Source organism: Tenrec ecaudatus, chromosome 4 (assembly GCF_050624435.1).
Source record: "Tenrec ecaudatus isolate mTenEca1 chromosome 4, mTenEca1.hap1, whole genome shotgun sequence".
Lineage (NCBI taxonomy): Eukaryota > Metazoa > Chordata > Mammalia > Afrosoricida > Tenrecidae > Tenrec > Tenrec ecaudatus.
The window spans coordinates 74,874,865-74,902,719 of record NC_134533.1 but is presented as its reverse complement, the minus strand read 5'-3'; the positions used below and the strand labels follow the sequence as shown (position 1 = coordinate 74,902,719).

General features: G+C 49.4%; 1 protein-coding gene and 1 non-coding gene across 2 annotated transcripts; both read left to right on the top strand.

Annotated features, from left to right (window-relative positions):
• KCTD14 (potassium channel tetramerization domain containing 14) lies at nucleotides 1-27,776 on the top strand. The gene is made up of 2 exons (XM_075547787.1): nucleotides 1-504; nucleotides 27,054-27,776. Exons 1-2 carry the CDS (start codon nucleotides 1-3, stop codon nucleotides 27,711-27,713), a joined length of 1,164 nt encoding a protein of 387 aa, XP_075403902.1. The 3' UTR covers nucleotides 27,714-27,776.
• LOC142447381 (U2 spliceosomal RNA) lies at nucleotides 4,284-4,474 on the top strand. The gene has a single exon (XR_012784109.1). It is a non-coding gene; the product is annotated as a U2 spliceosomal RNA (small nuclear RNA).
• Nucleotides 27,777-27,855: the final 79 nt, after the last annotated feature.

Sequence of the window (27,855 nt, the reverse complement as noted above, 5' to 3'; positions counted from 1 at the left end):
ATGCCGCCCAAGCTGCGCACTGCGTTCCCCAAGACGCCTCCGCGCCGCGGCAGACCGGCCCCCAGCGCTGCGGCCAGCAGAGGGCGCTGCCGGCGGCCGGACCGGGCCCCGCCTCGAAGACGCCTCCGTGCTCGCGGCCGACCCGCCCGCCAGCGCTGCGGCCAGCAGAGGGCGCTGCCGGCGGCCGGACCGGGCCCCGCCTCGAAGACGCCTCCGTGCTCGCGGCCGACCCGCCCGCCAGCGCTGCGGCCAGCAGAGGGCGCTGCCGGCGGCCGGACCGGGCCCCGCCTCGAAGACGCCTCCGTGCTCGCGGCCGACCCGCCCGCCAGCGCTGCGACCAGCAGAGGGCGCTGCCGGCGGCCGGGCCGAGCTCCGCCTCCGCTCTCGACGGTCCCGCAGCGACCGGAAGCGGAACCTGCGGGAAGCACGCGAGTTTCCAGCCTGGAGATTTTCCGCCCCGTTTGGCTGCCAAGGAACGCTATCGCTGCGCGCCGTTGCGAGCGGGTTTGTTCAGCTGCCACGCAGGGATGCCCGAGCCTGTTTCTTCCCTCCCGGGGCACTCCTTCCAGCCCGCGCCTGCGTGGAAGCGAGCAGGAGCCGCACGCCCGTGTTGAGGCCGGGCGACGGGCCGCCGGGGAGGCGCTGTGCGGGCGGCACATTGCAGGCGCTGGTGCTTTCTCCGGGGAGCCCCGTGATGGGGCCCTCGGAGACCCACCGGTGACCCAGCGGCCTCCACGCACACTCGTTGCCATGGATTCGGTTCCCCTAGCGACCCTCACAGGGGCAAGGCTCCAATCTTCAGGGAGCTGTCTGTCTCCCAGTAAGCGTCTGTCTGGTCCAAGTGCCAATGGTTAGAGGCCTAGAGCCCGGTCACTGCGCTGCAGCATCGCTAATGGGGAAGGGCTGCCCTCCTGCTCGCTTCTTCGCTTTAACCCCTCCACTTCCACACCCCTCCGCCTACCTGGGGCCAGCTCCGCTGCGGTCGCCCCACCCCTGCAAATAATCCTTACAGGAGGTCATCTTTTCTAAAATTTTAATAATATCGTCTCCTTAACCAATGGTATAGAATTGCAATATGATTGAGAAAAGGAAAAATCTCCATGTATAGGGAAGTTTCTAGATTTCACTACAGGGGAATGGTCACTTATTACCGATGAACAACTTTGGTGACAATACTAAGTAAACAACGAGGGTTGGGCACAAAGGCAGAGTACAGTAATGTTCTTTCATGAAGGCCAAACTATGTCTGCAGGACTAAGCTATGCCATCAGAAGCAAAGTATGAAACCACCGAGCTCTTTTAAAGAAAGCCTGCACTCTGTCCCCTTCTGTGGGGTCTGCCTGTGGCTACAGGAAGCACACATCCGGACATGCAATGTCTGGGGCCCACGACCCTCCCTCTGCCCGCAGAAGGGTCAGCCAGCCCCTCACTTTCCACTTCCAAGGTGCAATTCCCCATCCTAAGCCTTCTGTCTAAAGGTAGGCTCTTTTTTAAAAATCATTTTATTGGGGGCTCATACAACTCTTATCACAATCCATCCATGCATCCACGTGTCAAGCACATTTGTACATTTGTTGCCATCATCATTCTCAAAACGTTGACTTTCTACTTGAGCCCTTGGTATCAGTGCCTCATTTCCGCACCCCCTCAGGAACCCTAGGTAATTTATAAAAGGCAGGCTCTCTCACAGCTTTTCCCAGCTGGTTTGAGGCCAGGAGGAGAGAGCAGCTTCCTCCACTTCCTGAGGTGGTGTGGGTTGGGGACTCACTCAAGACATAAATCTACCCATGGCACCTCTCAATAAACCTCTTCACTCTCCAACTGTCCCCCCTCAAGCCTGCTGCGGCTCAGCTCCCCTGCTCTCCTGGCCCTGCCGTCTTCACATTTTCTCCTATTGTTGCCTTTGTTTTTTCCAAAGGGCTCTAGGGCCACTTTGCCACTTAGTTGACTCCTTTTCGTTTTTGAAGACCAGGGTAAGTCAAGATGCCACCTCCTCCAGGAAGTCTTACCTGATGCCCTCAACAGACTTCCATCTCTGTCTCTCTACTAGATTCTGAGCTCTTCGAGAACAAGAATAGTATTTGTTTTGTTATGTGTGTTTTCTTTTGTGTGAAAACACCCGACAAGAAAGTCAAAATCATCCATCTTGTGTCTTGGTTGGCAGTTTCCATTTTCACTGAATGGTCTGGCTGGGGCATTTCTGCATATTCGTGCATATGTTTTTACTTCATCCTTTTTAAATGACTGAATATTATTCCATTGTAAGGAGATTCGCCATTTATTTACCCCTTCTCTACTGATGGCCATTCAGGATAGTCCCAATTGTTGTTGTTTTTTTTAAATACAAACAACCCTACAACAAATACCCTTATCCTCAGACCCAACATAGAGTCGATCCCAGCTTATAGCGCCCCTGAAGTGCTGAGGAGAAGGGCTCTCGGGGATTTCTGGAACTGTGCGGCGTTATGGGAACAAACAGTCTCATCTCTGTCCTTTGGAGCAGCTGGTAGGTTGGAACTGTCAGCCCTGCAGCCTGCTGCTTAACAAATTGTGACTGGGAATATACTGATAGAAGAAAAGGCCAGGAGTAGGGCTGCTGGGACATGGGCGTGTATGTTTAAAAGTCTACGGGCCTTTGGGGCTGCTACCACCAGGCCAGCCCTTTGAAACCACCAGCCCTCCTCAGAGAAAAGCAGGGCTTTACTACTCCCATAAGGGGTTTCTGCTGCGGGAACTCACAGGGGTAGTTGGACCCACTCCGGGGGGATCAAATCAACTCCATGGCAGTGAGTCTGATTTGGTTTGGTGCATCGCAATTACCTTTACCACCCACCTCCAGATATTACACTTTAATAGCAATGAGCTGGGGACTCAGGAATCTGTATTCAATAATGTCCTTCCTGATCATTCTAATGTGAGGCCCACCCACACAGCACAGGTTTGCTCCCCGGAGCAGTGTGAACCATAATGTCCTTACTCACACTCACTCCCCCCATGCCACGTCTGCTCTGTGTCATCGGGACACTGCACGCTGTTCCCTGAGAGGACAAAGCCCCTGGGTCACCCTGGCTTACCAGGCAACTCCCCATTCTGTGATCTGTTTGTTAGCTGTGTCTCCAGTGAGAGGCAAAGTCACCTTTCATTTCAATCAAAGTCTGCCAAGAGAAAACCTTATCTCCCTGGGGAAATTAACACACACACACACACACACACACACACACACACAGTGGAGGGTGGGCTCAGGAGAGCCCAAGAAGAGGAAGAGAAAAGAGGGAGACAAGGCAGGATCCAGGCAGGGTAGGGGCAGGGAGGTGGAGGAAAAGAGAGGTGATGGAAGGAAAACTGGGAGCAACACGGAACGAAAGGAGTCAGCAAGAAAGAAGACCAGTGTTCACATGAGGACAGGTGTGCAAAGGAACAAGGAAGGGAGAATGAAAAAAACAGGAAGGAAAGAAAACCAGGAGAAAGGGAACTGAGAAGGCAGGAAGGAGAGAGAAAGGACCTGCTTGGAGCCAGAGCTGGGTGGGTTCCTTTGGCGGTACTCTGGGTCAGTCCAGGGAAGAGGCCCTTGCCCCCAGCTGTTCAAAGCCGGGGCTCGAGGTGGCCTCAGCTTGTACCCAGGCCGTGTTTATAACGCAGGGTTTCCAGCCCTTGCCAGTAGCCTCCAGCAGCCTGTGGAGTGTTAGCTCTAACAGTGTAGCAAACACATAAATGGGGGCAGTCATCTCGCCCTGGGTGCCTGGATGGTGGGCATGCCTTCCTAGTGCGTTGGCAGCAAGAAAAAGATCCTTAAAAACAAGTGCATCCTCCTGACGCAGAGCCTTGTCTATGAAGGATGCTGGCTGCCAGCTGTCTTATGCCGCAGAGGCCACAGGAAGGCCCAGAGCTAAGGAGAAAGGGAACAAAATGCGGCTTGATCCTGATGGTGCCACAGGGGTAAGCACTCAGCTCCTGGGACGATGACTCGGAAACTGCGAGGTTGTTCTGTGTTGTCACGGTGGCCCACTCTGAGGGGACTTGAGCGACCGGCCACGTTTGCAGTCTGCTGTGCAATGGGCTAATAGCATCTAATGGGGCGTTTTGAAGAATGGATAAAACAACCATCCAAGGCACTCAGCCCGATGACGGACTCATAGTAAGTGCTCAGTAAACAGTGACCACTATTTTTATGCGACATGTTTCACGTTACAGTTACATGACCGAATGCTGGGTGGCCAGGACCCTGGGGAGCCCTGACTGATAGGGGAAAATTCCCACCACCCCAGCTTAAGCGGTCAGGCCCCATCGCTTCTCAGCCTCTTGGCTCAGATCAAGTGTAGTATCTGTTCTTATCGGTTTAATATCTGATACGTCCTCTATCCAAGGACAATATAGTAAACGGATTTTTGGAGCAGGGAGATGGAATAGGAGCTTGCTCCGTCCACTCCACGCATCCACGTGGTATTGCAGTACTTCCAGGAACGGTGCACCCCCTCAGGAGGTCTATTAAAAAAAAAAAGGCCCTGTGTGTTCAAGTCTTCAAAGCGGAAGGAGCTATGTTTTAGAAATCATTCACTCTGCTGTCGTGGCGGTGAGACCCAGCACCCAGCGGTGCTCCTCCTCCCTGTGCGGTTCCCAGGTGGGGAGCACGAGCCGTGAGGTGTGCGGCCTTCTCACCCTTTTGTGCCGTGCTCGACGGCATGGCTTCGATTTTGCTAGTGGAGATGTGCGGTGAGGGTGGCACCAACCTCTGTCCCAACGCCACAACATCTGGATGTTCAACCCAGCACAGCCCGAGGGACCGTCTTGTTTGGCCATCCGGAAGCCACACTCCTGCCCGCTCCGGCTAGCTGCAGGCGCTTCCTTTTGGGGGAGCACCATGAAAATCTTTGGGGTGTGTGTGGAGGGGGCAGCAATTCGTGGTCCTGCTCCCACTATAGAAACGCTGCTGCTTCCTGCCTGTGACCTGGGTTTGGCCAACCAGACCCTCTCCTTGAGGAAGGACTTACCACAGTATCGGAAGCCACTTGGGTTTGCAAGGTCTCCACTAGTCTGGCTCATGCTGCTGGGCACCCCGTGAGCCCCAGGCTCCCCATGGTCATCTAAGGACATTCCATTTGTTTCTGGAAGGGGGGGCCGGTGGAGGGGCCTGGGCTCCTTGCCGCCAATGCCTGGATAGTCCTCTCACTAACCCTGCAAGGCCTCTCCCTGCCTCTTAAGGTGTCCTGAGCTGAGAAGTCCTTCAAGTTTGATAAACAACTAGACCCACACACGTGCCGGGGAGCGCGTGAATGGTTGGGCTGCTTGCTCTCCGAAAGGAGAGCAGTTCAAAACCACCAGCAGCTCTTCAGGAGAAAGATAAGGGTTTCTACTCTAGTAAAGTCATAGTCCCAGAAATCCACAGGGTAGTTCTACCTTATCCTATAGGTTCACTAGGAGAGGCTGCGTGGCATGCAGTAAATTCCTGCCCAGGAAGGAGGCACGGTGGTCCCAGGGCTTAGTGCTCAGAGCTGGCCTTCCATTACCAGGCCTGGCGGGTGGGGGAACGGGTTACCCACCCCAAGCAGCTTGGCAGAGAATGCTAAGGAGCAGTGTGTTTGCAGAAGGTTGATGATCCCATGAGACTGAGGCCAGAGCCTGAGGGCCAACAGGGAAGATGGTGACTTTCTGGGGGGTGGAGGCTTGCATTGGCGGGGCGTGTGGCCAGGAAGGTCTGGGAGTGGCTGGTCCTAGGGGAGTGACAGCAACTATTTGCTGACCTGGGTTTCTGTTTGTCTAGGAATTACTCACCTGAGCTGATGGGCCTCACCTGCTCTTCCCCACAGTGAGCACCTGTGTGGGGGACAGGGTGTCCCTGTGGAAGAAGCTCAGCTGGGTCATCGGGCCCCTCATTTGCATCTGGCTTTGTGCTCTGTGACTTTGGGAAGTTTCCCCATCAGTGAAATGGCACCGCCACCAGTGGGTACTTTGTGCGACTGCGGCGGAAAGGCAATGTGCAAAGTCACGGGAAATGCCTGGCAGACACTTAGTCAAGGTCTGTCCTTTCCCCTGCTGGTTTGTTTTTTTTTGTGTGGAACCCACTTTTCATTTGGAGGCGAGGGCAGGGAATGGACTCAAATTCAGCGACTATCATCAGGCGGGCTGAGGACCCAGGTGTTTCATTCGGCTGTGCATGGTGGGGTCCCTGTGGCTCAGCACCAACGCCACGGCCCTGACAACAGGACAGTGTGGAGCACACAACGGTGCTAGGCACCCACCAGGGAGGGAGTGGAGGGCCACACCGCTGTGGCCACTGGAGCTCTCCTGGGCGTTTCCACTGGAGGAGGGGGCAGACTGCACACAAACAAGCAGTCAGCAGGAGGGAAAACAACAGTGAGCTGTGGGGCAGTGTCAGCGACAAGTCCCTTCAAGCACAGTGGTCAGGAGAGGGCTCTTGAGGAAGGTGACATTGCATTGGGGACTCAAAGGATGGGGGGGGGGGGCGGCCTACCCTGAGGAGGGGGCTTTGGAACCAGACATAGCATGGGTTTCAAATCCTGGCCCCACTCTTTACACAGCTGTGGGGCAGCAGGGGAACCCTGCTTTCTGGCCCCCTCCCTTCCTGTGTCAGCTCGTGATTAATTGTAGAGCAAATGGCAGAGATAACCAGAGCCCACCACGCATGGCAAGTGAGGGGGCTTCACAAGGTTGGTAGAAAAAAATGGAACAGAGAGATAATAGATTTACACACACACACACACACATTCAGATACACTCACAAACACAAATAACACAAGGCTGACTCACTCAAGCTGAGTCCATCTGAAGAGAGTTTCATCAAAAAACTATTTGTAAAGGTGTGGGCGGGTCTTGGGGAGAGAAACAAGGAATAGTGCCCTCCCCATGATGGCTACCAACAGTGGGGGAGGGAAGGGAGCAGTTACCAGACCAGACCGTGGCCTTCAGGAGAAGCACTGTCCTCACACTGTCCTCTGATTCTGTTGCCTGCTAAGGCACCCCTGGGCCTACCTCTGGCAGAGTCAGAGGGCCAGAGCCTACTGAAGTAACCCTTGAGGACCAGTCTCCCAGGTGGAGAGCAAGTGGGAAGTGGTCCTAGAGCAGCGGGTCTCAGCCTTCCTAAGGCCACGACCCTTTCATACACTTCCTCATGGGGTGGAGACCCCCCACCATAACTTATTTTTGTTGCTACTTCATCACTGTCATTTTGCTACTGTGATGAATTGTCATGTAAATATCTGATATACAGAATATAGTTTCATTGTTACAAACTGAACATAATTATATATTGTGAAATATTTATTTTTAATGACAAATCAATGAAATTTTGCCTTGGAGCACGGTGTAGCATGGGTAACAGTCTTCAGGCCGGCCACTTGTATGAGGGTGTATCTGCACGTGGGCAGAACCACCTGGAGACGGATAGAGGAGTGGTGTCTCAGTTCCTAAGACCATCAGAAATTGTGTTTTCCAATGGTCTTACGCGACCTCTATGAAAGGGTCATTTGACCCCCAAAGTGATCGCCACCCACAGGTTGAGAGCAACTGCTGTAGAGGGACCAATGGAAGAGATACAACACACGGTTCTATACCCAGCAGAATGCTCAGTAACGGTGTGGGCAGGTCTTGAGGGAGCCAGCCAGGGCGAGTGCAGGCCCCCCAGGCTAATAACAGAGCACCAGAATGCAAGTGACACGTGTCACCTGAGAATGTAAGCGCTAGGTGTGCAATGGCTTAAGTCAAAAGGGAACAGCTAGGCCACTAACTGGAACCTGAAGGGAGAGGCCCGGAGCCAAGGCTTCATCAGCTCTCAGATTCTCCTCATCTCTCGATTCTATTTTCTTTCCCACAATGCATTAACTTCATCTTCAAGCAACATGTAGCGATGAAATGGAGGCAAGAAAGAATGGAGGAGAGGCTGGTCTGCAGAGGACAATGGTGTCATTTACCAAAAAGGAGGCCGAGTAGAAGCTGGGTGGGAGTCACAAACATTCATGGGGGACAAAAGTTTCTGGGTGCTCACAGCCAATAGACTCAGGTGACAGGAGTTAGGACTTCATAGTCTATGAAGAGAAGTCGCCCCTGCCCTATTTTGGTATGACAGATGGATGATTCAGGGTCGCCCATTCCGACCACTGTCCTGAAGAGATCTAAAAGATTACTCAGTGCAACTACGCTGTGGGCAGGGGGGTGGGGGTGGGAGCTCAGGTCAGGGTCAAGACTGGGACTTCACCCAAGTCACATGGCCAACATACCTTAAAAATCAATGTAGATATTTTAAAGGAGTAGCCCTAGTAAAAAAGTGAGAAAGAAATGTAGGAAGAAACGTAGTACGTAGCTGGATGTAGTTATTTGGACAGAACAAGGGGGCTGTGCGTGGTTTAAAACAAAGAACTGTAGGCACCATGGCTGCAGCTTTCTTCTTTTTTAAATGTTAATGAATTGGTTGATTTATTATTAACAGGTTCACCGACATACAATTAATTGGTCGCACGATTCACTATTTCAATGTCCTTCATCAGAGCTGTGCAGCCCCCTTGCTTGTTTAACCAGTCTCCCACTGAAGAGCATCCAGGCTGCTGCTTGCCTGGTGCTTTGACAAGCAGCGCGGCCCTGCATTCTGTGGTATGCCCTGCCTTAGCACACGCGTGCTCCACAGCCTGCTCATCGGGGTGGACACGGGATCCCATGGGTTTGAGGGTTCGTCCTAATATTACAGCTGCTAGGAGCAATCAAAGTGGACAAAGTTGGACGTCGTCTTAATCAGGAAGCCAGCTGTACCATCTCCATTTTACAGGTGAGGAAATGAAGGCCCAGGTCTGACAGCTGGCTTCGCAGCAGCTTCGGATTAGTTTAGAGCAGTGGTTCTCAACCTGGGGTCGTAGGACCCTTTCACAGGGGTCGCCTGATTCATAACAGTAGCAAAATGACAGTGATGAAGTAGCAAGGAAGATAATGTGATGGCTGGGGGAGTCACCACAACATGAGGAGCTGTGTGAAAGGGCCGCGGCGTGAGGAAGGTGGAGACCCACTGTCTGTGTGTCTTGACAGCACAGGGAGTGGTGGAACAGAGCAGGCTCTGGAGCCAGATCTCCTGGGTTTGGAATCCCAGCTTTAAAAAAATAAAGTAGCTTCAATTTCCTCACCTGAGAAAGGAGGATTTTATCTTCCTCTTGAATCTTTGTTGTGAAGATTAAGTTAGATAACGCCTGCAAGGCAAAGATGATCTGTTATAACTAGATCTCACTTCGAGCATCTTGACCCTGTTCCTGGCAAAGTAACCTTGCACTTAAAAAGGCCCATGAACTGGATGAGGAAGGTGCAGGACAGGGCAAAGTTTTATGTAAATGGGGTCCACAGTAGTCCTGGTTGGGTAGTGGGTTATACATGGGGCTGCTAACCGAAAGGTCAGTAGTTCAAAACCACTAGCTGCTCCAAGGGGGAGACATGAGACTTTCTACTCCTGTAAGGGGCACAGGGGCAGTTCTTCTCTGATTTGGAATCGACTCAATAGCAGTGAGTAACGGGGCCCTAGACTTTGCAAGCTCGCAACTGGAGACAGCTGGTGTTTCTCCATGAAGGTTTGCACCTTCATAGTTTGGTCTTGACTGGAGGTCATGTGGACACCTGGTCCACCACATACATTTGACACATAAATAAGCAGTTTTGCTCTGCATATCTGGGATGGCTATGAGTGAGGAAAGAACTAACAAGAACATCCCTACAGAATGAGTGTCTGGGAAGAATCGTGGTGCCCTTTACAGTCAGTGCCAGGCACAGGGCAGCCTTGGGCCACCCACCCCTGGAAACTTTTATGAAGTACAAAGTATGACTGGGCTTCCTTTTGAACCCTCTACCTGACTGGGCCACAGACCCAGACAGACACCTTTGCATAGTCAATGAAACGCATGTAAACACAAATAATTTTTGTTTTCAGCCAAGATCCATGTGACATCAGCCATATAGCCCTATTTCCACAGCCTCTTCTGAATCCATGTTAAATTTCTGACAGCTTTCTACTTCCTATCAATGTGCTGTTAAAACCAGTTTTGCATTATCTTCAGTAGAATTTTACTTGCATATGATATGAATGGCACTGCTTGATCATTTCTGCATTCTGTTGGGTCACCTTTCTTTGGATGACACAACTGTGGATCTTTCCAGTCAGCCAGGTAGCTGTGTCCTAGCTTTCTTGGTACCAACAAGTGACTGCCTCCAGCACAGTGTCAGTTTGTTGAAACACTTCAGGGCACCTTCTGTCAGTTCCTGGAGCCTTGCTTTTCACCAATGCCTCCAGGGCAGCTTGGGCTTCTTCCTTCAATACCATTGGTTCTTCTTCCTTCAATACCACTGGTCATAGGCCACCCCCGGAAATTGTTGGATGTCAGCCAGTCCTTTTCAGTACATGAATCGTGTGTTCCTTCCATGCTTCTTTATTGCTTCCTGCGTTGTTCCATATCCTGGCTATGTGGTTGCTAGGTGCTGTTGAGTGGGTTCCAGACCATAGAAATCAAAACTATCTACAACACACCGGGGGTCCTGTGCCATCCTCACATTCTGCTTCTGTTCCGGAGGTTGGTTGTCAGTATCTGACAATGTTTCAATTCTGTCCGGAAGGCTTTCCATGGCGAATTCCTCAGAAATGAACAGCCAAGTCCCTCATCAGCCTGTTCTTAGTCTGGAAGCTCCGTTAGAACCTATTCACTGTGGGTGACCCTGCTAACGTTTGAAATCCCAGTGGCCTAGCGTCCAGCATCACAGCAACACACAATCCACCACAGCACAGCAACATGACAGACAAGTGGTAGATTTCAGCCATAGAAACCTTCAGTATTTCAACTTGAGGCTTTAATTTTTTCTTGTTTTTTTCCCAGCATGAAAAATGCCAGATGTCAGTGTAGCCCTAACAAGTCATACACTTCTCTGGGTCCTTGCTCCCCCCCGCTATTATGACCTCAGGCCCACCTCGCAAGTGCAGCTGGTCAGGCAGACATGCATCAGTACAGACAAGAGCTTCCCATTTACGGAATTCAGGATAGACAAACTCCTCAGAAACAGTAACAGGAGTAATGACGTCCGGAGTGTAGGGGCAGGGAAATGGGGCGGCGGGGAACTGATAGCAATGAAGTAACCCCGCTCGAGGGGGGACAAATGCCAGATTGAAGGTGAAGGGATAGATGGGGTGGTGTAAAATATTTAAAAATAACAATACACACGATATTAAGGGTTTGCAAGGGTGGCAGGGCAGGGGACAGCGGGAACAAGAGTAACTGAAGAAAGCTAATGTTTTGAAATTGTTGATGGTTATATTTATATATATCCGCTTAATATAATAGATATATGGACTGTTATAATATATGTAAGAGTCCCTAATTAAAAACAAAAATGCTTTAGGGTGAGGAGGAGGCAGGGGAAGGGAGTGGTGAACAAACAATGCCATAGACAGGGGAACAACTGGGGAATTAAAAGCAACAATGAGGAGGATGTTGACATCCTGGGGGTGTTGGAGCAGCAGCAATCTAGCTGAGAGGAATTACTAAGAGAAAGAAGAAGAGTGAGCATGATAGTGGAAAAGGAGGAAGGTAAAAGGAAACGGAGGAAAGATCTAGGAAGCAAAGCTATGGATAGAGGTATAAAGATAGGTAAATATATTAATTCATAAAAAATAGAAGTATTGGCCTATGTATGTATATTTATATGGCAATACATTGAGGATGTGGATGGACTTTGGGCCTCTGCTCAAGCCCTCCCTCAATGCAAGAACACTTTGTTCTAACAGCCTGGCATTCTGTGATGCTCACCCTCCTGGCAAGATCACTAAAGACAAAATGGGTGCACAAGCAAATGTGATGAAGAAAGCTGAGGGTGCCCGGGTATCAAAAGATATCGTGTTTTTAGGCATCAAAGAACAAAAAAATCATATCATTGTGAATGAGGAGGAGCATGGAATGAGGACCCAAAGCCTATCTGTAGGCAACTGCACATCCCTTACAGAAGTGTCTCAGGGAAGAGACGAGCCAGTCGGTGCGGTGTAACATTGATGAAACATACAACGTTCCTCTAGTTTTTAAATGCTTCCTCCCATCCCCCACTATCATGATTCCAATTCTACCTTACAAATCTGGCTAGACCAGAGGATGTACACTGGTACAGATAAGAGCTATAAACACAGGGAATCCAGGACAGATGAACCCCTGAGAACCAGTGGTGAGAGTGGCAATACTGGGAGAGTGGAGGGAAGGTGGGGTACAAAGGGGAACCAATCACAAAGATATGCATATAACCCCCTCCCTGGGGGACAGACAACAGAAAAGTGGTTGAAGGGAGACGTTGAACATGACAAAATAATAATTTATAAATTATCATGAGTTCATGAGGGAGGGGTGAGTGAGAACGAAGGGGAAAAAATGAGCTGATACCAAGGGCTCAAGTAGAAAGCAAATGTTTTGAGAATAATGATAGCAACAAATGTACAAATGTGCTTGACAAAATGGATGTATGGATTGTGATAAGAGTTATATGACCCCCAATAAAATTATTTTTAAAAATAAAATAAAAACAACATTGTTAAAAAATGATATGGTTAAAAAATGATATAGCATCTGGAGTCCTAAAGGCTTGAAATTAAGCAAGCAGCCATCTAGCAGAGAAACAACAAAGCCCACATGGTTCTTCCACACCAGCTTTTATGATCATGAAGTGTCAACAGAATCAGGTAATAGGCATCAGAAGACAACAAACAAACAAACAGATTGTTGAGAACGAGGGTAGAAACCCAACACCCATCTATAGACAATAGGACATCCCTCACAGAAGGGTCACAAGGAAGGGATGAGTCAATTAGGGTGCAGTACAGCTCCGAGGAAACACAGAACATTCCTCTGGTTCTGTGAGGCTTCCTCACCCCCTCACTATCATGACCCCCCAGCCCTGCCTTTCAGTTCTGGCTAGACCGGAGCATGTACACAGGTACAGATAAGAGCTTAGGACACGCAAAATCCAGGTCAGGTAAACCCCTCAGGAACAGAAATAGGAGTAGCGATACCAGAAAGGTAGGGGTAAGGTGGGGAGAGAAGAGGGGAAGAAACTGGGGAGGAAGGGAGACAGCCATTGGTGTAAAATATGAAATAAATATTAATTTATCATTTATCAAGGGGTCATGATGGTGGGAGAGTGGGGGAGGAAGGGTAAAAAAAGGAGCCGATACCAAGGACTCAAATAGAATGTAAATGTTTATAAAATAATGATGGCAACATAAGTACAAATATGCTTGATACAATTGGTGTATGGATATAAGAGCCCCCGATAAAATGATCTTAACAAAAAAGCCAAACGCGTTTTTCCTTTGGATTTTCTGACTCCAACTCTTTGCACATCTGCACTTCACATTGCCTTCTCCAATGGCCCTTTGAAATCTCCTGTGTGGCTCTCATACCTCATCATTTTTCCCTTTCACTTTGGCTACTCTGCATTCAACAGCGAGTGTCAGTCTTCTGACAGCCATGTGGTCTCTTCGTTTTCTTCCGGCATGTTCTCGGTGTCTCAGGCCTTCAGATGAGATGCGCTTACGGTCGCACTCTGGTTCTTGTGGAATCGTTTTACGTCCCCTCAGCTTCCACTTGAACTTACATGTGAGCAATTGATGGTCTTTTCCTCGGTTGGCTCCTTGCCTTGTTCTGAAGGAAGATATCGAGCTTTTCCATTGTCTCTTTCCACAGATAGGGTGAATCTGATTCCTGTGTCTTCCATCTGGCAAGCCCATCTGTGCCATAGCTGTTCAAGTATCTACAGACACAGGAGCACACCCATCTGTCAGTCAGTGTGCTGTGGAGCTTTGCTGGTTGCTAGATGCCGGAAGCTATGTCACTGGTGTGTCAACTACCCGCAGGGTCACCCATGGTGGGCAGATTTTGGTGGAGCTTCCACACCAAGAAAGAAGGAGGAAGAAAGAAGTTGAAAGTCCTGGCAATGTATTCCCCCAAATGAGCCAACAATCGCACTACAGATTGTCCTATGTCCTGCTGGGGCTGAGCCTCCTCCTTCAGAAGGCACTGCGGACATTTCTGTGTGTTACACGTGGGTCAGCGGGAGCTGGATGTGCTCAGTCAACCGACAACAAGACGGCAACTCTCTCTGCTCATATGCTCAGAGTTTCTTGCTCTCCCCCTCAGAGCACCGGTCACACTGCGTAACTTGGCATTTGTCTGCTGGGTTACTTGATTAGCTGTTGTCTGTGTCTGCCGACGGTGGCCTTCATGAAGCCAGCTTCTTGGCCTCTGGTTCATGTCCATTTTCTGGGTGCCAGGTGCCCGGATTGACACAGAGTAGGTTCTCGGAGATCTGTCTTCCTGTTCTCTAAATGGGTTAGCAATACCTGCTGTCAGTGTTGTTTTAAGAGACAACAGGGTAAACCTCTCCAAAGAGCCAAGACAGTCATTCCAGTCTGGTGCAGTTCATTGCAGCCTCTGAAGACGTGGATTCTCCACCCTAAGTGGAAGGGAGCAGCGGGAAAGGCAGGGGTCACGGTTCTCCTTGCGGTGGGACTCACAAAGGGAGCTTTGTGTGTGGTTGTGGGACGGGCAGGATGCCTTATGGGGCAGCTGTGCTGGGTCCAGGGCTGCCAGGCTGGGCTGGGCTGGGCACTCTGCCATAGGCAGCCCTCTGTGGGCCCTTTCATCTGAGTCCCAGCTGCCACTTGGCTGGCTGGCCCACTGCCTGATTGCCTGGAGGGGAGAGGGGCTGGTGGCTTTGTCTTCTCCGGAAGAAGAACAAAGAGGGGGTGAGAAGGGAGGTGGGTAAAGAGAAGCAGTATTTGCTCTTGGAAGAAGGCCAAGGGGAAACAAGATCCAGTCCTAGGCAACCCGGAGGGGCGGGGTGGATGTTCTGTTGGTACAGGGGCCTTATCAGACAACAGTCCAGCCCATATCATGGGGTAGGTGGAGAAACCGAGGTCCCGGGAGGAGCAGCGACTTGGTCAAAGGGACCCTGAAAATTAGTGACAAAGGCCAAACTCCCACCCTAGTCTCTTGGCTCCAGTGGTGGAAAGATTGAAAGAAGCACTTTACCCCAGGGGACCTCAGGTCCTCCTATTAAAAAATGAAGGTGCTGGTTCTTATTTTGCATTATGGAGGATGAAGGAGTTTTCCAGGCTGCGAAGAATGAACTGCTGAGGAAAGGCGTGCTAAACACGAGGGAAAATGCAAGCAAAGGCAGGAAAGCATTCGTCGACGTCGGAAGCTGGGATTGGGGAAGAAATAGGAAATGGGGCTAGAAGAAATGGTACCGTCAGAAATGTGGCCTGTCCCAGAATCCAGCTCAACTTTGTCTTGTGGGCTGTCCATTTCTTTAAAAAAAAAAAAAAAGTGGGGAGGAAAAAAATGAGGAGCTGATACCAAGGGCTCAAGTAGAAAGAAAATGTTTTGAAAAGGACGATGGCAACATGTACAAACGTGCTTGAAACAATGGATGTGTGTATGGATGGTGGTAAGAGCTGTATGATTTTAAAAATTCTTTTATACATTTTCATGTTCACTGCAAAAAATGACAAAATACAAAGATTAAGACTGAAAATTAATAATACCATCCTGGATAACCAAAGACAAACCTGGTTTGTGGCAGTCATAATTTTCTGGTTACCTGCTGACATATGTGGAAATAAACTTAGGTATGAGGAGGTATGTTATATGTTTACAAAAATGGATTTCTACTACATTCACTGCTCTGAAACGTCCCTTGAATGATATGGTAAACTTGGCGGGGCCGGGATTCTCAGTGGTTTGGCAGTGAAAGCCTTGTAATCCCCCCATCATGTGACTGAACACAATGTCATCAACGCCCAATGGGTCTGATGTGAAAAACCAGTAAGACACTGTCTTCCAAAGAGATACAGATCTAGCTCGGTCATTTCAGTAACTGCCTAATATTTCTTCAGTATATGCCTTCTCTGTGCTTTTAAGCTACCTTCTTACTGTTCTGTTCCTGGTGATTCGAGACAAGCAGTGGTGTGAATCTTTCTGCCCCAGATCTATTTGAGCTCTTACCCATAACCAAAAACATTCAGGGCACAATATACTCCATCTAAGACCAAAGAATGGGACCTAGAAGTTTCCACAGTGTCCACTCTTGAGCAACATGTTTTCTTCCAATTTTGTACTCTGTGATGACAGCCTGCCCTGGTGGGGTAGTGGATTATGTATTGGGCTGCTAATCCCAAGGTCAGCAGTTCAAACTCCCCACCCACAACCCCCAGTGACTCCAAGGGAGAAAGATGAGGCTTTCTGCTCCTGTAAAGCTGAAGCTTCTGAAACCCACAGGGACAGTTTTTCTCCGTCCTGTAGGTTTCAGTGCGACTCAGGTTCCACTTGCTGGCAGTAGGTTTGGATTTTTCATGGTGTGGGTACCTGAGGATGTCCCCTCAAATAAAAGCCCTAGGCCACTCAGGGTGCTGGCATTTCCTCGACTCTCCTGCCTGCTCACCTATTAAGATGCATGCCTATTCAGTGCTTTGAATGTTTTTCGATATTTTGTAGCAGGAAGATTTCAGAATATTTAGTCTGCCATATTGCTGGGGACAGAAGACTCGCACATTTTCATATGCTTATTTACTCTTTCACGAATGTTATTTGCAGCCATATTTTTAGGGTGAAGCCACGTTTCAGGTATTTGTGTCTTTAGCCTCCAAGGCCTGCCTAAGGTCACTGTCAGTCACTCAGTTCAATACATGGAGGAGTACCTGAGGGAGTGGGCAATGCTGGCTGGGGTGGCGCCCTGGAGTCCTGCCTTTCCCTGAACCCCGTTCTAGGAAAGGTCCATAGATGCATGATTGCAGAGTTTTGCAAATTTCTAAGAATCATTTGGATGCTTACTAAATGTCAAATCCTTAGGTTTCTTCCGTATAGAGTTGCTTTCAAAGAGGCCCAGGACTGGGGAATCTTATTGTCCAGGAAATTTGGAAAGCATTGTAGATTCTTTCTTTCTCTTTCTTTTTTATGCATTGTAGATTATTCCACTTCACTAAATCCTCACAACAACCCTGAAAAATAAGTATCCTCATGGATTTTAAAAAGAGGCATTTGGGCTCAGAGAGCTGAACTGACGGATGGTCACATAGCTGGCAAATAGCAGGAGCAAGATCCCTTCCCAACTTGTCTCACTCCAGAGCTTTATCCACCTACCAGATACTAGTTGGTGATGGCAATAGTTAGGTTTGCAGACAGCTTGGCTGGGCCGGGATTCTCTGTGGTTTGGCAGTTAAGGCCTCCTAATCCCCCATCATGTGCCCTAATACAATGGCATCAACTCCACAATGGGATCCAGTATGAGCAACCAATCAGTTGTAAGGAGATTATGGTGGAGTACAACCCTGTTACTCTGGTGTCAGTCTGGATGCAATTGAAAGGAAATGTCCTTGGGGGTGTGATGTACTTTTTAATATAAGGAAGCTGTGAAAAATGCTTGCTTGCTTGGGTCCGGATCATTGATCTCCAGTTCTTTAGGCTGCAGTCAATGGCCTGCCACATTGCCTGTCAATCCCAGGAACCATCTGATCTGACAACCTTGCCTGCATCTGCTTCTGCAGTCACCAGCATGTGGGGGCTTAAGACAGGACTTTCCTGAAGTTACAACTGTTGAGTCATTTTTCTCTAGAGAACTCAGACTAACACAGTGATTGTTCTTTTTAAAGGAAGTCCATTTTTCAGACGTTATTTTTAGAAGTTTCAGATAAACAGAATAATTTAGACAATAGTGCAGAGAGATCCTACACACATCACACTCAGTTTCCCTTGTTCTTAATGTTTAAATTTGTATATTTGTATAGTTTATTAACTAACATTTATACATTATTACCAATTAAAGCCTATCATTTATTAAAACATCCCTAGTTTTTACGTAATGTTCATTGTTCTGCTCCAAGATATCCTATTACAAGGGTAAGCCAATTGGATTGCCACCAAATTATAGAAACCTTTATTAAACGAAAATACAAAAAATGTGAACCTATTGTTCTTCAACATATGCTCATCTGGGCTCTACACTTCTAACAGTTGTGTTTCCATCTCCCTAACCCTTCCCAGAGGACTTCTGTGCTCCTCGATTTACACCATGCTGCAACAGTAGTTACGGAATTCTGGAGGGACTCAAAGCGTCTTCCAAAGAGTCTTTCAACAAAAAGAAGTCTGAAAGGTCAAGGCCAGGGGTGGATGGGGTAGAGTTTCCTGGAAGAATGATCATATGTGTTGTTGGGACGGGGAAAAAATTCATTGGTTCAACTTTCCTAGTCTTTTTCTTAACACTGTTGAGAAATTCACTGTGATGGCCTCTTCGGAATTTAAAAAAACAGTGCCATAACCTCCTTCGCTGACGTCTCTGCCTTGAATTGTAACTGGACCAGGGGATGTCCTAGGAATCCACTTTTCTGATTGGGCCTATTTTGGGAAGTCACCCTGACCAGACAAGGGAATCACTGAGAGACCTGGTCTGCATCCACTGACGATCACAGAGACACGTTTATAGGCATTTCATCGGGAATAAGTCCGCGTATGTGGACGGAGCTCTGGTAGCAATACCTTTTGAGGTTGTTTATTCCTGTAACGATGCACAGTCTTGGAAACCCTATGCAGGGCCGCCGTGCTGACTTAATTAATGTTCTCTCTTTTAATTTCTTTGGATCTTAATATTCGTCGCAGTGGCTACACAGGGACTCACAGATAAAATTCATGATTAAAAGGTTTATTAAGAAAATTAACAAGTAGTAATGGCAGTGAGAAATGCTCAGGGTTGAGTGGTTTATCAGGATGTGTGACAAAGTTCTGTCAAGTGAGCTAATAAATGCCCCAAGGGGCATACATTGCTGTAAGCATCCCCCTGAAGGCATTCAGCTTACCCTCTGAGAAAGCAAATCCAGCTCCCTGGGTTAAGAGCCCTCTCCACAAGGTACTGAGCTCCGCTTCAGTGGGTCGGCAAGTCCAACTTCTCTAAGTGCCCAGAGGCACGCCCGCTATTCCAGTAAGCCAGCCTCCTGCTCAAAAGCACTCAGCCTACCTTGCTCCGTGGTGTGGGAAGTCCATCACGCTGTTCCATGCTCTGGCTCCTGGTTCTGGGCTGCTCCTCTGATGGCATTGCTGTCATCTGGACCCAGGAGGTTCCCTGTGCAGGGATCGCAGGTCCAGAAGACAGGATCTACTCCCTCCTCCTGATTCTCAGAGGTCGCATTTTATACGAAGTAGGATGTTACTCCAGGGAAGCCTGTTTGAAATTCCTCACAGGTGAATCCCATCAGTATCTCCCCTCCACATTCTTACCAGACTCACGCTGGGAGGTCATTTGGTGGAAGTTACAGACCTTGGCTGGAGAAGCCTCAGTACGTAGTCCACAGCTCTTGGAGTTGCTGTGAGTCAGAACCGACTTTCTGGCAGTGGGTTTTTGGTTTGCTCATCAACCAGCTGTGGAATTGATTTGACTCCATTGCCTGTGTCCTTTGTGGAAAGCACTGGGGAAGCACGTATGTTATCCCATTTTATTCCTCCGGCAGCCTTGGGGGGCAGGTACTCTTATGGTCTCATTTCACCAACAGGAGACTGAGGCCTAGGAAGATGAAGTCACTTTGGTTTAAAAAGAGTTTCTCATCCTCAGCACTGTTTGCATTTGAACAAGATAATTACTTGTTGGGGGGAGTGTGGGGAGGGGGGAGGCAACTATCCTGTTCACTGTAGGATGTTTAAGAGCTTCTAGCCACCAGTAACATCTCATCAGTTGTGATAGCCCAAAATGCCTTCAGACATCACCTGCTGTTCCGTTGGTCCATCATTATTTTTCCCTTCACCCAGTCATTTTGCCTAAAAGTATTTAAGGATTTTCTAGGTGTCAGACACTTGCTGGCCACATAGGAAACAGAACAGGAGAAATCGCCCTGTGATGCACTTACATAGCCATGGAGTCCACGGGACCGCGTGGAACTGCCCCTGAGGGTTTCTGAGATGGTAAATACTAAAAAAAAAGTCTGTGCATTCACTTAGTGGCAATTTTAAGGAATACAGGTCAGATATTTGTGCACTTTCCTTCCATGGCAACCTATCTGACGTTTTTCTTTTGTTGTTGTTATGGAGGACCACCACAGAGGGAAAGGACCATGTTCATCACAATGTATTAAGGGGTATACTACAGAACATGTTGATGGCTGCTGATCTTGACCTTTGATCACCTGCCTGAGGTAGTGTTTGTGGGTTTCTCCAGTAGAGTTATGATTTCCCCCTCTCTCCAAAGGATTCTGTTTTAACAAGCAAAACAACCCTACCTATGAGAGCCGGGGCTCTGGCCCCCATCTGTCAGGCTTTGCACCCCCAGCAGCTGCGCTGAGAGCTGAGAGATGTTACTCATCTACAGCGTTCACCCCACTTCCCCGAACCTGGTTTTTCTCACCTGCACAATGGGCTGCAGAAAGCTGAACGTCTCTGATGGGCAATGTCACTTCCTTTGCACTTTCCTTGATGTCTGCGGTTTGCCTACGGTCAGACCACAGCCTCCAGCGAGCCCAAGCCAGTCCCGAAGCCTTAACCAAACACCTTAAGCCCAGCCTCTCCCAACTCTGGGGCGGGGGAGCCAGGTGCACTTCCGCCGGGCCCCAGGACCCTGCACGTGGCGGGTTGGGGCTGGCCGAGAGTAGCTGCCCTGGCCGCAGTCGTACACGTTGCTTACTAGCGCCAGGATGAGCCTGACCCCGGCGCCCCGGTCCCCGCGGACCGGCCAGGCAGCGTCCCAAGCGGGCTCGGTGACGGTGAGTGCACTGCCCAGGACGGGAGGCGCCGCTGCGTCCCTCTTTGCCGGTCCAGCCTGTCCAGTACGAGCGCTCGCGCTGTGTCCACCGCTAGCTGGGCGCTCCCCTGGTCTCCTGGCCTGCCCCTCGGCTTCTCCCTCTCCTTCTGTGCCCCCGAGTCAGTTCCAGTTCCTGGTTCTGTCCAGCCTCCCTTTGCCCTTCCTTTCTTGGCTGCCTTTGCCTGGTCTCCTCCCTGGGTTCTCTGCCTGGGTTCCTGGTGTTGTATGTATCTGCTCTCTAGTCCCCTGGTTTATCTCTTGCCCACCCTCTCCTCTCCTTCTAGTGACAGAAGCAGACCCAACTTAGGGCTGGAGAGAGAATCACCTCTCCTCGCACCCCTCCCAGCATTCACTATCTCCAGCCTGCGCCCACCTTTCAGGGGAGGCGCATGAATGGGGGACGGAGTAAGTGCCCAGGATACTCTGGGAGCAGACAGTTCTCCCTTGGGCTAGGTGCCATCCCGAAGACTTAGAGAAAGCCGATCCAGCCACGGGGAGAGTCTGGCTCTTGCCAATTGCCAGATAGTAACATTACTGTTGTTAGCTGGGCGCTCAGTGGCAGTTTGAAACCACCCGCCACTCTGTGGGGAGAAAGATGCAAGGCTGTTTGTTCCCACAACATTTTCTAGAAGTAGCTTTCCCCTGTTGTAGGGGCACTAGGAGCCAGAATGGACTCCGTGGCCGAGAGTGAGTGCATTGTTAGCTACTTAGAAAGCTGGAGGCAGAAGCAGCAGCTGGGTCACAGAAAGGCTTTTAAAATCTCTTAAGGAACCTGGGGTTTATCTGGGAAGAAACAAAATGTCGCTACAATGTTTAATGCATACAGTGACAAGATCAGCTTTTCATTTCAGAAATGACACTGGTTTCAGAGTGGCGATGGGTTTTGGGGGGGGGGGCGTGCATCCAAGGGGCCCAGGGGCCAAGGAAGATAGAAATCCGCAGGACTTGGCGATTGCTTGCTTAGGGAGGGAGGTGGCTGAAGGTTGAGCTGCATGCAAGATTACAGTTTTAGGTTCCCACACTGAGATAGGGAGAGGGGGAGAGGCTACACTCGAGGAACTTGGGGGACATGTGAACGGAGATGCTTTCATTAAGGGTAACCTGAGGATGTGTATGAATGTTGGGGAATGGGGTGCCGATGTCTGCGTGTCCCTTAGACCAGAACCCAGTGAGGGCTGGTCCTGTCTGATTCAATCCTGTGTCTTCAGCCCACTGACTTGGCAGGCAGCAGCCGCTCACTCCTGAGGCTGTGGAATTAAAATAAACATGCTGCAGAAGTGCCGTCTTATTCTCCAGAGGACCCTCCCTTGACCCATGGGAAAATGTCCTGTGTCCCCAGCTCCTGCACCCAGGCAAGCAGAGAAGGTCCTTTCCTAGGAGTGCTTTAGCCGCGTGTCTGGTAAAGGGGACCACGAATACGGGCAGGCCCTGAAGACATCCATACTAGAATATTTATGGGTGAGGCAGGAGTCTGAATTTTGCGAACTTCAGAGGGAGTTTTTGGAGGAGGGAAGGAGATAAAAGAAGGACAAAATTTAAAAGCTGGGGAAAAAATAAATACATTTTAAAATAAACAAATAAAAGCCGGGGAACAAGGTTGGAGTCTCATTTGATAGCAGTGAAGGGGCCGAGGATACCAGGACCAGAAGGCAATTCGCAAGGCACCTGGAAAGGAGTTGGAATTCATTGGCCTTGCAGGGCTGGAGCACTTCCCGAACTTCACCCATGAGGAGTCTTAGGCTTGGAGCGAGAATGTGAACTATGGAGCACACAGTGGTTACTGGCCAGACTGGGACTGGGGCTGGGGGGTGGGAGGGGCAAAGGGTGACCCTGCGCTCAGAGTCAGACAGAGAGGGGTTTGATCCCAGCTACTCTGTCACTTCTGAGCTGTGCGACCCTGGATAAGTTGCCTCTCTTCTCTGAGCTTTCTTTGACTGTGATATGGAGACATAAAGAGGCCCTGTGAGTTGTCACTGGGATGAGTGATAGAGGGTTAAACCTGTGACTTCACGTTTAAGAGCCTGCTTCACTGAGGTGACCTCGGGTTAAGCAAACAGCCTTGCCTTGGGGCCTTGAGCTACATGGGAGAGAGAGCGAGTTGTGGACTCTGGGCTTAATTTCTCGCTCGTTTGATTATTGTCTGGATGCATCCTCCTGTCTCCCTTCTCCCCTCCAGCCAGCCGAACTGTCCCCCATAGGAGCTGTTGCCATGGCAACTCAATTCTTCCCCAGCAATTTGTCTGTCTTTGGTTCTCTTAATTCGAGTCCTTCGCTCTAATCTTAGAGATAGAGCCAGCAGACCAGTTGAAAATGAGGTCACAGCGAAGCTAGGCCCAAGGACATTCCTGGACCCTGTCCCCGCCCCCACCCATCGCAGTGACTGTCCTGAAGTGGCACAGCTATGTTCTGCAAGCAGCAGCCGTCAGGTCCCCTCAGAACCTTCTTGATGACCTCCCGCACATGTCCACAAAATCCCCTCCCTTTGACCTTCCCTCTCAGCAATGAAAGATTTCGCCTTCCGTTTTCCTCCCTCCCCTGTGAGCTCCTGAACTCAAAGACCATGTCACCTGCTCAGCACAGGGCTTGCATGGAGTAGAGCATGTATTTTGTTGAATGAATCCATGAATGTTGTGTGGAGGTACTTGGAGGCTGAAAAATAGTTGCATATGATTCACTGGGTGCAAGCTTTGGCGTCCCACTGGCCCGAGTCCAAATCCCAAGACAATCACTTCACAGCTTCGCCTCCTTGGGCCTTCATTTTTCCATCTGTAAAATGGAAATTGAATATGCTTTTGGCAGGATTGTTGTGAGGCTTGAAGGCAACAAGGAAAGCACTTGCAAAGTGACTAGATTGTGAGGGCAGGATTATGTCCTGCTTGTTCTTCCTTGGGTCACAAGCACCTGACAGGAATTTTAAGTGACAAAAATTGCTTAAGAATATGGTTTATAAGAATAACAATTTGGGTATCAGCAATGGCTGGTATTTTTGACAGGTCTGTGTGACAGCACTAAGGAGCCCTGGTGGCACAGTGGTTACGAGTTGGCTATCAACCACAAGGTCACCAGCTCAAACCACCAGCCGCTCCTGAAGGGAAAGACAGGCTTTCTACTACTGTGAAGAATTACTGTGAAGAATTACATTCTCAGGACCTCACAGGGGCAGTTCTATCTTCTCCTACTGGGTCACTATGAGCATCCAGGACTCAATGGTAGTTAAGTTAGGTTTTCTGGTTGGTGTGATAATACTTGTTCTCCCTGACTCAAGAGCCCAAGTTCTCTCTGTTGCCAGGCCCTCTCCTGCCAGCATCTCCAGGACAGGCCCCACACCTTTCTCACTCACTGAGCCCCATAGTGCTCAGCCAGGGGCGAGTACAGCAAGGAAGCCACGAAGAAATTCTGTTGAACGGCAGGATCTAGCTTATGTTTGCACTCACTCTACAGCTTAGAGAGCAGTTTCGTGCCCACTGTTGCACCACCGAGACTATTCCAAGGATGTTTCTTTTATTATTTACCCCACCTGGGCCTGCGTTTTGCAACACATTTATCAAACATATTGCTTTAAAAACATCAATCAAGGCTATAGGTGAATGCCAATGAGAACTTCTGATGCTATGTTCTATCTCTAACTCCCATCACGTGGTGTAGACAAATAATAAGCACCTAAGAAATTCTTCCTGGCTGAATAAAAAGATGGTTTCTTTAGTATTTTTAAAATGTTGAAAATAAAGTAACACCTCCTTGCCATCCCATCCCCCCATACACACACACACACACACACACACACCCTAGATCGGACTATCCCAGGTTAGGAACCCTGACTATGTAACAGCTCTACATTCTAATTTTAAAAAATCATTTTATTGGGGGCTCATACAACTCTTATCACAATCCATACATACATCAATTGTGTAAAGCACATCTGTACATTCATTGCCCTCATCATTCTCTAAACACTTGCTTTCTACCCAAGCCCCTGCCATCAGCTCCTCATTTTCCCCCCCTGCCTCCTTGCTCTCTGCACACCATGAGCCCTTGATAATTTATAAATGATTATTTCGTCATATCTTACACCATCCGATGTCTCCCTTCACCCACTTTTCTGTTGTGTGTCCCCCAGGGAGGAGGTTATATGTAGATCCCTGTAATCGGTTCCACCTTTCCACCCCACCCTCCTTCCACCCTCCCGTTATTGCCACTCTCACCACTGGTCATGAAGGGATCGTTTTCCCTGGATTTCCTGTATTTCCAGTTCCTATCTGTACCAGTGTAAATCCTCTGGTCTACCCAGAGTTGTAAGGTAGAATTGGGATCATGATAGTAGGGAAGGTGGGGGGGGGCATTTAGGAACTAGAGAAAACTTGTATGTTTCATCGTTGCTACACTGCACCCTGACTGGCTCATCTCCTCCTGGCGACCCATCTGTAAGGTGATGTCCAGTTGCCTACAGATAGGTCTTGGTTCCCCACTCTGCACTCCCCTTCATTCACAATGATTTGATTTTTCTGTTCTTTGATATCTGATCCCTTTGGCTTCTCGTGATCGCACTGGCTGATGTGCTTCTTCCATGTGGGCTTTGTTGCTTCTGAGCTAGATGGCCACTTGTTTACCTTCAAGTCGTTAAGACCCTAGACGCTATATCTTTTGATAGCCAGGCACCATCAGCTTTCTTCCCCACATTTTCTTATGCATCCACTTTGTCTTCAGTGATTGTGTTGGTAAGGTGAGCATCATGAAATGCCAGTTTAATAGAACAAAATATTCTTGCACTGAGGGAGTACTTGAGTGGAGGCCCAATGTCCTTCTGCTACCTTAATACTAAACCTATTAATATATACACATATATCCTCATATATAAATATATATAAATATATTTACATATGTACATGCCTTTATTTAGACCTCTATAAATGCCCTTTGCCCTTTGCCTCCTAGCTCTTTCCTCTCTTTCCTTTGACTTTCCTCTTGTCCCACTATCATGCTCAGTCTTCATTTGGGTTTCAGCAATTCCTCTTGGTTACATTACCCTTGATCATGCCCTACCAGGTCTCCTACACCCTCTTCACCGCCAATTTGGGTCATTTGTTGTTCCCTTGTCCCTGGGTTTGTTAACACCACTTCCTTTCCCCCCCATCTCCCCCTCTCCCATGTCGCCCTGGAACAGTCAGTCCAGTTGTTTTCTTCTCCAGATTGTTCATCCAGCCTGTCTTATTTAGACAGACCTGCGGAGAAAATAACATGCACAAAACAAGACAGAGCAAAATCAAGTAACAAAAGAAAACAGAACAACAATAACAAAAAGCCAAAAAACAAACACCAACAAAAAAGAAAGGCCTGTAGTTAGTTCAAGGACTGTTTGTTGGCCTTTAGGAGTGTTTACTGGTCAAGTCTGATGGGGTGCCACGCCCTGGCCCCAAAGTCTATTTTTGGTATTCCCTGTTGACTTCGTTGCTCTGTTCCCCTGGCTGTTCTGTTGCACGCCCTCAGTGTTTTGCCTCGGTGTGGTAGGATCAGATCAGGCGCAATTTCCACACTGTGTCTCCAGTATTGTCCCCTGTAGGGCTATGGGTCAGTGAGGGATGTTGTGTCTCATAGTGGGGCTGGCCATATGGTCTTCTCTGTGGACCAGTTGCTCTGAGCGGGAACATCGTCCTCAAGACTTGGTGGGCCAAAAAAAAAATTTTTTTTAAAAATAAATTTAAAAAAAAAAGACTTGGTGGGCCACATATTCCAATTTTATAAATGTAGAAACAGAGGCCTAAGGAGGGAGAATCCTGCCAAAGAGCCCTGGTGGCACAGTACATTAAGCATTGGGCTGCTAACCACAAGCTTAGCAGAGTTCGAAACCTCCAGCTGCTGGGAGGGAGAAAGACGAGGCTCTCTACTCCTGTAAAGAGTTACAGCCTCGGAAACCCCAGGGGCGGTTCTGCTCTCCCCTGCAGGGTTGCTCTGCTCAGAACGGGCTTGCTGGCAGGGAGGAACGTCTGGCAATGTTCTGGCTGAGACTTGGTTCTATGGCACCTGCTCTGGCTCACGCTTGGTGACCTCAGCGCTTGCTTGGGCATTCCCTACCAAACTGGGATCTTTTTTAGCCTCTCAAAAATGCCCGCTCTTTGGGAGCACTCTTCACTTCCATGGGTTTTCCAACAGCTGAAGGCAAACCCTATGGCTCCGCTCAACCCTGAGCCCCATTCTTCTTTGGATGAAAGTTAAGTCCCGAGCTCCCTGGAGGTGGCTCTGTTGGTTAATTCTGTCTTCTGTGCCTCCAGCTGTCTCCAGTGGTGGTTCTGAACGTGGGGGGCGAGCTCTACACCACCACCGTGGGCACTCTGAGAAGACACCCTGACTCAAAGCTGGCAGAGATGTTCTCCAGCTCGGCCAAGGTCTGCATGGACTCGGAGGGCCGCTTCTTCATCGATCGCCCGGGCACCTACTTTGGACCAATCCTCGACTTCCTGCGAAGCGGGCAGCTGCCAACTCAGAGCATCCTGGAGGTGTACCGGGAAGCTCAGTTCTATGAAATCAAGGCTTTGGTCAAGCTTCTAGAGGATATGCCAAAGCTCTTCGGCGAGCAGGTGGCTCGAAAGCAGTTTTTGTTGCGGGTTCCCAGCTATAGGGAGAACCTGGAGCTCATGGTGCGCCTTGCCCGTGCGGAAGCCATGGCGGCCCGGCGCTCCAGCGTACTGGTGTGCGCTGTGCACAGGGACGAGGATGCTGTCCATTGTGTGGACACCCTTCGCACCCTGGAGGCAAACAAGACATCAGTGGTCAAGTTCGGGCCCTGGAAGGCGGCCCCTACCATCAGGGACCTCCTGGACTGCGTGAAGATGGACATTGAAGCTCAAGGGTACCAGGTAGCCTATGAGCCCTTTCCCTGTCGGGGCAAGGCGGGCAATCACTTCTACACATTCTTCTTCTCCTGGTGGTAACCCCAGGAGTGAGGCTGGGGGTGCTGCCTGCTGTGGGCCCTGGTGGGGCTTATGGAATTAAAAGTTACGTGAAAAGTCATCTTTCTTTAATTATAGAAACCAACAGAGTATCCAGCTTGGTCTTCTAGGCTTCACACCCCAA

Excerpts from the sequence above, each read along its gene's own strand:
- KCTD14 (XM_075547787.1), top strand. The coding sequence starts at position 1 with ATGCCGCCCAAGCTGCGCACTGCGTTCCCCAAGACGCCTCCGCGCCGC. Across the intron at positions 505-27,053 it reads CTGCGCGCCGTTGCGAGCGG|CTGTCTCCAGTGGTGGTTCT; the intron begins GTTTGTTCAGCT and ends CTGTGCCTCCAG.